The sequence below is a fragment of the Salminus brasiliensis genome, chromosome 18 (genome assembly GCF_030463535.1).
Source record: "Salminus brasiliensis chromosome 18, fSalBra1.hap2, whole genome shotgun sequence".
NCBI classification, from domain to species: domain Eukaryota; kingdom Metazoa; phylum Chordata; class Actinopteri; order Characiformes; family Bryconidae; genus Salminus; species Salminus brasiliensis.
Window position 1 is genome coordinate 18576224 of NC_132895.1, and position 10623 is coordinate 18586846.

A 10623-nucleotide genomic window follows, 5' to 3' on the forward strand; every position below is an offset into this window, starting at 1 on the left:
CTGAGACAATGAGATAATGTATTGAGGCCTCAAGATAATATATTAGGCCATGAGGCAGCAAATTAAGGCATGAGATACTATATTGAGACCACAAGATAATATAGTGAGGCAATGAGATATTAGGATATTAGATATTAGAGATAGTATACACAATATGATACAATGGCATGGCCTCAATATATTATCTTGTGGCCTCAACATATTTTTCTGTGGCCTCAATATGTAACCTTGTGGTCACACCCTTTGTTTAAAAGACTGTTTCAGTAGCTTAAACCACAGTGTGTAAGTTATAGATTTCCACTGTGCCACATTTAATGTGTAATCATTGTAAAACAAATGACCAACAACAGGCCTGACCCTGAGTGTTTCAGTCACTTGACCTTTGGGACCATGTCTACACAAAATCATTGTCCTGTCCATTCCTCAGTCAATGGCCTGGGGCACACACCGTGGACTCGTTTAAATGTAGCGCTCATGTACTTAAACCAGTGTGAGTCCATGTCTTTATGTGTGGCCTGGGAGGGCATCTTCTCAAAGGAGAAGCTTTACACAGCAGCTATGTTTTACGCAAGATAATGCAGTGTCACACACTTTGCTCTGTGTGTGAGTGTGTTTGTGTGTGTGTCTGGTCATTGTTGGAAGCTGTTGCTTGGTCAGCCGTTCTCTATTCCCTTGCTATGGCAGAACTAACCATACTGAGCACTGTGCATACACAATTCGTCCAGTCTCTCTGGCTAATCGAGCTGCTCTCTGCATCCGTGGATATTTCCCTGTAGAAACACATTTTCTATTTCTTTATTCCGGAGCGCTTCGGGGAACTATCTTCATGTGTGAATTCAAGCAGCTCAGCTGTGAAATCTCAAAGGGACTTTTTTGGTCTCCTGGCTTAAGGACATCTGCTCTGGCCATGTCAGCAGGCATGAGCGCTTGATTGTATGAGATTCTGAAAGAATTGGTTTTGGGGGAAAAAAAAGTTGGATACAGATTTTCCTGATTCTATATAATCTCTGATGTCTGAGAAGGAACCAAGTAAGTAACATATTTGCCTTTTTTTACATTATAGAAACCTGGTCTTGTGAACTAAATATTTCAATTTATCAAAATTTACCTACATTATTAGAAAATACAACTTAAAATACAGTACAGTTGCCACTGTCCCACAAAAACCTTGAATCTCCATTCTTGCAAATTTTCACATTTTGATTTAGCATGCAGAAAGGCTTATTACACACTAAGGTGTATTATTCAATAACTACAGGGACTTCTGTACAAACTGGTGGGGCTAATCTTTGGTAACAGTAGTCTGTAACAACACTTTCGGCTGTTTCTTTACATTCTGTCAGACAGTTCATGATGAACAGATCAATAGAAAAGCTACAAAATCTTTTTACACTGACCTCCATTGAAAGTTAAGAAAGCTTTTTCTGCTCCTGTAATGTTGCCATTTTGGAGACACAAGGTTTTTGCAAGGCAGGGAGGATACATAGAAATACTGCTATAGTGTATACTTTGCATATACTGTATATACTGTATATTGTGTGGTAGAAATGAGAGTGGTCTTGTGTTTCCAGGAGCAGCACAACATGCCGACCCACAGGAAGATGAGGAAGAAGCGACTGCAGTCGTGTGCATGGAGTCTGATCTTAAAGATGGAGAGTAAGGCCTACTATTACTAATGCACTGCTCACTGAATGACTGAATGCAGTACAAGGCTAGAGTGTTCTGGTGCCATCAAATCTGAGGTGCTTGTTATTTTGTCTCAGCATTAGATGTGTAATGATAACATCTAACTTTATACAGCAGCATAAAGCACGGCGATATGGTACAAATATTATATCACAACATAGGATATATTTTCTAAAGTATCCATACTTTGTACATGATACATGATTTGTATTCAAAATCTGCTGCACTTCATCCAATTAAACAGCACTAATTACATTCTCTGTAATGAAATGTGTAGGTGATCCAGGTCAGCAGTGATGATGCACACTATATGCTTGCTTGTATCGCAATAACAAAAATTATCACAATTTGTTTTTATCAAATCTTCAAATATCCCATCCCTAGTATAAGGGTGAAGTAGGTAATTGCGTACAGAAGGAAATCATATAGGAGAATCTGTCCACAGGACAACTATAAGTTGTGTACTCCACAAATCTGGCCTTTATGAAAGAGTGTCAAGAAGAAAACCACTGTTAAAAGAAAGACATAAAAAATGGCATTTGCAGTTTGCTACAAGCCATGTAGGGGACACAGCCAATAGGTAGAAGAAGGTGCTGTGGTCAGATGGGACCAAAGTTTACCTTTTTTGCCTAAATGCAAAGCGATATGTGTGGTGGAAAGGTAAAACCCTGAACACACCATGGTGGCAGCATCATGCTGTGGGGATGCCTTTTTTTTTAGTAGGGACATGAAAAGCTGGTCAGAGTTGATGGGAAGATGGATAGAGCTAAATACTGTTGAAGGCCGCAAAAGACTGGGAAAGAGATTCACCTTCCAGCAAGACCCAGACGTACAGCCAGAGCTACAGTGGGATAGTTTAGATCAAACAATATTAATGTGTTAGAAGGCCTAAAGTCAAAGTCCTGATTTAAATCCCGGTGAGCATCTGTGGTAAGACATGAAAACTGCTGTTCACAGATGCTCTCCATCCAACCTGGCTGAGCTTGAGCTATTTGGCAAATTTCAGTCTATAGATCACACTTTTCAGATTTTTATTTGATTAAAATTTTGAAAAACATGTATCATTTCCACTCCACTTCACAATTATGTGCTACTTTGAGTTGGTCTATCACTTAAAATCTCAATTAAATACATTTAAGTTTGTGGTTGTAAGGGGGTCATGAATATTTTGCAAGCCACTGTATCCGTCTTTCTTTTACTGTATATGTCTATCTTTTGCATCCCTCAGGATGATGGAGGTGGATGTCGGGGACCATAACGTCCTGTTGGTGAAGTGTGATGGGGAATACAGTGCCATTGGTAATCAGTGCACCCACTATGGTGCGCCCCTCAGTACAGGTAAGACGTGAACACCTTGTTACAAGCTAACACTGTGTGTGTATGTGTGTGTGTGGGGGTTCACGATCAGATCAAGTATGGTGTGTAGTACTATGCTGCAAGTAAGCAGAAGTTGGTAGGGACTGAAATCTGTTCTGTTTCTCTGGTAGGAGTGCTGAGGGGTCAACGGGTGCGCTGCCCTTGGCATGGCGCATGCTTCAATGTGAAGACTGGAGATATGGAGGAATATCCAGCCATGGACAGCTTGCGTTGCCACAAGGTACTGTCTGGTCAGCCTGCGTCATGTTTTGGATGTAATCTGATGTATGATGATGCATTTAAAGTTGTCCTGTTTGTAATTAGATTCAGTGTAGAATCATGTCAAAGAAACTCTGGTATGTAAATGGAGCAAAGTCATTATAACCATAATAACAGCAGGCCTTGTAAAGTGAACAAGTGTTCACTTTAAAAAAAAAAAAAAAAAAAGTGACAGCAGCGTGTCGACTGACGTCATACAGTAATATTACGGGGTTTGACACAAATAGTGTCAAATAGCAATTCTCGCTTCCTCAAAGTTACATAGAGCAGCTAGCAGCGCACTGAGACCAGAGTACCAATATTATACACACTATTATCCCTGTTACAAATAAGTGAAGCATCTCAGTGATTCAGAAGCTGATATTTTAAGATAAATGGCTACAAAATGTGGATTTAAGAAAAAGCTTCTTCTTAAGAACAACTGGTGAATGAGGCCCATTAGTAAAAGCTGCACATCGAATTTTAAGGTACTAAAGGCTCCACCCCCTGATAAGCTTCTACAATCAAATATGGTGAGAAGGCACAAATGAAAACGTCTTGCCATCAAACATTTAATTGTCAAATCAAAGCAGCATTAAAGCAATGAATATTTATCAGTTTTGCTTATTCTTAGATCATACAATAGTTTCTAAATATGTTTTAAACAAGTTAAAGCTCATAGCATGAAGGATTCTCCATCCAGCATTGTATTGAAGTTCTTCATTCTTGTGTGTCTTATGTGCCCAAATGTGCTGTGGGTTTAGAAATGTGGTTATTGATTTGAAATGCCCAAATGATTTGTTTTTTCTTATTTTTAACAGGTGAAAGTTGAGGACAAAAAAGTGTATGTGACTGTCAACAAGAAGGTACGTAACTCCAGATTTCCAATCTGACAATTACGTGAGAGCCTGTTTAGTCAACCTAATGAAAAGACTGACTTGACACAGGTATCAGTTATTCATTAGCTTAAAGTGATACACTGCAAACTGTCAATGATCCTGTGTAGGCTTTAGGTCAGGCTACAAGATTGAAGAAGATGGGAGGCAGAGATCCGGATGTGAAGCACACTGTGATTCTACTAGGAGGAGGTGAGAACAAGTGCTTTATGCTTATCTTATAGTGTAAAGACTCAACACAGTTAATAATAATAATAGTAATAATAATAATAATAATAATTAATTAAAAAGTAGAAAATGAAGAATGGCATTTTATAAAGCATCCTTTTCACATGTGCTACTGTATATAGTTTACAAATTTACAAGATTTCAGATTTACAAGGTGCATCACAGACAGATGAAAAGGGGAAATTAAGCTTTTAAAGCAATTATTTTTATTATTTTTATAATACTCTTATAGATATTCTTAAATGATATTCATACTGAAAGTGTCTTTTTACCTATCTTACACATGCAGGATGCGCCTCATTAATATGTGCAGAGGTCCTCAGGCAAGAAAACTATGGTGGACGAATCATTATGGTGACCAGAGATGACCTCCTTCCATATGACAAAACGAGACTGAGCAAGGTTTGCCATAAACACAAGAACAACAGTATCCTCAAAACCATTCAAAGCCACTTAAAAAAATGACTTATGTCTTATTATTCAGTTTAATCTATGGCTTCAAGATGTACTCTGGGATGTAAATAATAATATGCAGATGTAATCTGACTGTGGAAATATGTAATGGAAAATGATAACAGGGCAAATTTCCCTTTTACATCAAGTTGTATCATTTAATTATATTTGTCTTGTGGGACATTCATATCCTGTGATGGGACTATTGCACATGCCCACATTGCGATGGTGATCATTTTGAGCAGCCCTGGTTTGAACATTACTGTTACTTATAGCAAGCAGAAAAAAGAAGCAAGATTATCAGCATCAGGCAGATGTTTAGATTTTGCTAATATTTCAAATCAGTATTTTATGGATTGTGAAAGAGCACAATATTTGGGTGACAGTGCAAAACCCTCTGTGTTTTATTCATTTTTACTGCATTTGTGTCCCTGCAGCAAGAACTGCTATATTTACTGTAATGTTAAACCAGGTGGATATAGAGCCAGTTTCTACATATAGTAAATGTTTATGTGTGCATTAAAAGTATCTTACTTTTGCCCCAGAATTTACTATTTAGATTAGTAATTAGATCATCTTACCACTACAGCGCTTAGTGGTCACTATCACTACTGCTTATCACTAACACCAGCCGCTGTATACAAGTACAGACTTGGTTACATGAGGCCAGTATGCTGAGTTTTATTTTATGAAGAGTCAAAATCAACCATATAAAACATGAATCATATCCCATGGTTTAATTCATCAGCAGTTAAACTTCTGTTCTGTTCTGTTCTTCTGACCTGTGGATTGGCTGGATTGTGTTCCAGGTAATGAATGTGCACAGCAGCAGTATCATGCTCCGGAGGATAGATTTCTACCAAAAGTATGACATTGAAGTGTGGCTGAAGAAAGAGGTGAGATAAATGTACTGCTCCCTCATCTGTCATGCTGGGCTGCATGCACCAAATCCTTTTCTCCTCCTCACCCCAGGCTTTGACAGTAGACACAGAGAAGAAAACAGTGGCATTCAAAGATGGCACCACAGAATGCTATGACCAGCTCCTTGTTGCAACAGGTTGCAGGTGAGAATTCGTCTGTTTTCACATCATATATTATTACTGTCATATCAAAACCTTAAGATCTGTCAACCTAGGAAATTTGGTCATTTTGCAAATGTATGAAAGAATGTGATTTAATATGGTCTCTGTCATGCAAAAACATTTTTTTTGCCATTTATTGACCCTTTTTCCATATAGTCTGAATTTGATTTTTTTTATTACATTGTGTCATAATAAATGGACCAATAGAAAAGTTTTTAATTTATGATTTTGTAAGACTGGACTTTAGTTTTTCTTATATTTCTATTTATGTATTTTAACTGAAAAATATTTGTAAAAATATTTGTTATTTAGATTATTATTACTATTTAGATCATTATCTATTATGTTGTTTTATGTATATATTGCTTTTTCATTTTCTTTTTTAATTAGGTTGTATGTTTGTCAATTTAGTTTTTATTTTATTTATTTTGGTATTTTATTGATTTATATTTATATTAATGTTATTAATGTAGTTTTGGTGAGTGAACAGTACTTGTTCCTCAGGGCCAAGGAGCTCGACAGCCCCGGGACAGAGCTGGAGAACGTGCTGATGTTGGAAACGCCAGAGGATGCCAACCGCATTCATAACGCCTGCATAGGCTGCAGGACAGTCCTTGTGGGCACCTCCTTTGTTGGTAAAAGTAACTCCATAATGGTTGTGATTTCTGAGTGATTTCGTGATGTATTCAGTTCAACCCAGTAAGGACTTTATTAGCAAATTAATTGGATCAGGATCAGTTGGATCTGTTAGACAGTTGGAAGCTACTGCTATGTCCTTTTGATGTGATATAAGGTAAAGTTGGTTAATGCAGCAACATTGATCATTATTGTGATGAATTACATCACAGCAAATCACAATATGCTTTTCTATAAACAATGGCAGCTACATGTTTCATTACAAAGAGAGCAGAATCAGTCCTGGTTGATTGTTTTTAAATATAGTGCAGTGTGGAAACTGAATAAACATCATTGTCAATATTGGCAATGTTTTTAGTTATTTTGATTCTTTTATTTCAACGTACCAAATATTACCAAACATTGTGGCTAATCATATATCAGGACAATTTCTTGACATATTGTGATCTTTTATTTTTACTGTGTATTTTAACTTTCTAATCCTAGTTTTGAGACTGCTCTGAGCGCTTAGAGGAACCTTCAAGCTTTTTCTTCTAAAAAAAACTTTTCTTGAAGGTTCCTCAAACCACCTTTAGAGGTTCTGCCACAGTTTCAAATTAAAGAACCCCCAAGGGTTTCTCAAGGAGCTGATACTTTTAACGGTGTATGGTGTAGAGATGTGGTTGCTTCTGCATCCTCAAGTAGCTCTCTTTAACATTATTGTCATGTCGTTCCTGACTACGATTTTAAAGGTATGGAGGTGGCATCCTACATGATTGATAAAGCCAGCAGCATCACTGTCATTGGCTTCAGTGAGCTGCCCTATCTGAAGACGCTGGGGCCGGAGATTGGGAAGGTGACCATGACGGTGAGTGCAAGGACCTGGTATTTTCTAATAATGTCTTTTGATATAAATCTGTCATTTATATGGAAAGAGGTGCATTTGAATGTAGAATAGATTACGGGTTCATACAAGCTGATCTCCATCTTATCTGGTCTGTACGTGCTTTCAGATATTGGAAGAAAGGGGAGTGAAGTTTTACATGAATGACAGCGTTGCTGAGGTTCGAGGCGAGAATGGAAAGGTAGGAAGAGCTAAAAACAAAGTTTCACAAAATTAATTCATAAATATTGCACAAATAAAAGGCACAGCTGGTCTGTTTATTTTGTACAGAGTACGCACAATGGAGTGCAAACGTTTGGGCACCCCTAGTCAAAATTTCTGTTACTGTGAATAGTTACGCGAGACATAAAGTTAAAGATTAAACTTTCTTCTCAATATTTAAGTCAGGATTAGTGTGTTTTTTTTTATAGTATGTATTTTTGTTATAGCATATGTACAGTTTCAGAGTAAACAACAGGAAAGGACACCAAACATGCAAACCTTTGGCCACCATCAGAGATTTTAGACATTTTTAATCAAGGTCTAAGACCTTAATCAGCTTGTTAGTGCTATAACTTGTTCACAGTAATCATTTGGAAAGGCCAGGTGAAAATCAAAGCATGTTCTAAATACTCTGACTCCTCAAGCCTTGTCCCAACAATAAGCAAACCTGGGCTGGAGGACCAATAAAACTTTCCAAGAGAACTGCTCATAGGATTGCTAGAAAGGTAAATATAAACCTTAGAATAGTGCGTTAAAAAAAAAAAACCATACGTGACTTCTAGCTGGCTACAAAAAACATTAACACTCTGTGATATTTATATAACATATTTGTCTGTGGTTCTTATTAAGTACGGAACATTCCTGGTCCTCAAAGTTTTGCTTCGGGCCCTTTCCCTTTTTTTATTTTAAAAAGGTAGAAGTTGGAAAAGAAAAAGTTGGAAATGTTTGCTTACAAAAGTCATAAATCAGTTCATCTTTCACTCAATTAACTATTCACACAGTGGCACATATTTTTACTGGGGTGCTCAAACGTTTTCATGCTAAGTGGATAAGCTAAGCTGATGTACATAAATTGTACAATTAAATTACCTCATGGTTATGAGCAATTTAGCTAGGTTTATTTAAATACATGCGACTACTTAAATTGCTTTTTTTAAATCAATGGGCAGAATATTTTTACAGTGATGGTGAGAGGTGGTGATATTTCTTTTTCTATAGGTCAAGGAGGTAGTGCTGAAAAGTGGCACTATTGTGGTGGCTGATGTACTAATTGTGGGGATTGGTATGTGAAAAACCTGACTTCAGTCCATGCTTTAGAGTCAGTGCTTTAGAGTCATACAGTCTAAGGAATAGTAGTTAAATGTGTGGGTTTTCCCTGAAACAGTAATTGTGTGTTAAACTGACAAGTTTAGAAGAAATAATTAGAGCAATTGAGAAAAATTGATGATAGTCTGATACAGGTTTCTCTGTATCATCTCTGTTCATTTGTTGCTCATTAGTTCTTTTCTTACTTTGGTCTCTCAAGGGATCGTTCCTAACTCAGAGTTTCTTCAGGGAAGTGCCATCAAAATGGACTCTAAGAAATATGTCATTGTGGATAAGGTAAGGGTGCATAACTTTCTTTGTATAGCCATAACTTAAAATATACAGTACAGGGCATGGCACCATTTATTCTACAGGGTTTAGTTCTTTATTAAGGTACTGATATGTTAATGTTTCTTACAGTACATGAGGACCAATGCAAAAGACGTCTACTGTGCAGGAGATCTGACCTCCTTTCCTCTCCAGATGGTCAAAAATCAGAGTGTCAGTGTTGCCCACTGGCAAGTAGCACAGGCACATGGTAAGCACATGCATTCTGTTCTGATTTCTGTACAATACTGTCAGAAAACAAAAGCACTGGGATGCTATGTGGATCACTGAGCCCGTTGATTAAAGGATAGAGTGGGAAACCAGTGCTTGAAGTCACACATCTGAAAAATCAGATGATTTGGGTGCTGAGTGGTTTGTGTGTGTGGTTTTATTAGGGAGGATTGCTGCTTTGAACATGCTGGGCAGAGAGGTCACTCTGAACACTGTGCCATTCTACTGGACCGTCCTGCTGGGGCAGACTATTCGATATGCAGGTATATCAGTTTGTTTGTTTTGGTAAATTGTCACTTTGCCACCAATGGCTTTATTGAAAATTAACAGTATCTTAACAAATTAGCAAATCTTTAACAAATCTGTGGCAAAGCTACAGATGGTATGAATAAATGCAAAACCTGCCATGTCTTATAAGTTGATAAATATCTCTTTCATGCACTGTTTAGAATTAGATCTTTCTAATGTGTACACAATCTACAGGGTATGGGGAAGGCTACACCCATTTAGTACTGAAAGGACGCTTTGAGGACATGAGGTTCTTGGCACTCTACATCAAGTAAGGATCATAAAATATCAGTTCCCTTCGGGACTTTTGTTTTGTAAATTCTAATTCTTTAAGAATTTTTTGCTACTTTATTCCGACAGAGATGATGTGGTGGTAGCTACAGCAGGCTTGAACTTTGAACCCGCAGTTTCGGCCATAGCCGAAAGGTTTGCAGCAGGGATAGTGATTACAAGGGCGGAAGCAGAGTAAGTGAGCTGGGGCACTTACATAGCCAACACATCACAAGACAAAGTGCCCAATAATGGATATGTGAAACACCATACCGGACAGTGTTCGATTACACATATGCTGCAGTTTGCTGGGGTCAGGGAGAACATACAGAATACATGGGCAAGCACCTCATAGCTTCATTTAGGTGATTAGATACGACAGCCATTGCCAGTCACTGCCATCAAATTGTGTTTGTTCTTCTCTTTTAAGGTCGGATGACTTGAGCTGGTTGAAGCTGCCGCCTAGGAAACAGTGACAGCAGCTTCTTCAGTGCTCTTCTTCTCCTTCAGTTTCTACAATTCATCAGTCGTTTGAACTTTTGTTCCTTAACTGGAAACCAATACTCAGAGGATAGCTACACCGAGAAATAAGAGTCTTCTTCAAGTCACTGTGCACTGACAGTTGGGTAGGAAGAATGTAGTGTCTCATCGGGAAGCTTCATATGTGGATAATTTTTATGTTAGAGAGGAAAAGTCTGGCATTTAAAAACCATGGGTCTGAATGATGAGGAGGGTGTGATTC

General features: G+C 37.9%; 1 protein-coding gene across 1 annotated transcript; it reads left to right on the top strand.

Annotated features, from left to right (window-relative positions):
• Positions 1 to 1010: 1010 nt before the first annotated feature.
• Positions 1011 to 10391, top strand: aifm5 (apoptosis inducing factor mitochondria associated 5). Its single transcript, XM_072662164.1, has 19 exons — positions 1011 to 1029; positions 1572 to 1656; positions 2915 to 3024; positions 3174 to 3283; positions 4122 to 4166; positions 4307 to 4388; positions 4714 to 4826; positions 5687 to 5773; positions 5850 to 5941; positions 6464 to 6594; positions 7327 to 7442; positions 7588 to 7659; positions 8679 to 8742; positions 8986 to 9062; positions 9186 to 9303; positions 9488 to 9586; positions 9807 to 9882; positions 9972 to 10076; positions 10312 to 10391. Exons 1-19 carry the CDS (start codon positions 1011 to 1013, stop codon positions 10355 to 10357), a joined length of 1647 nt encoding a protein of 548 aa, XP_072518265.1. The 3' UTR covers positions 10358 to 10391.
• Positions 10392 to 10623: the final 232 nt, after the last annotated feature.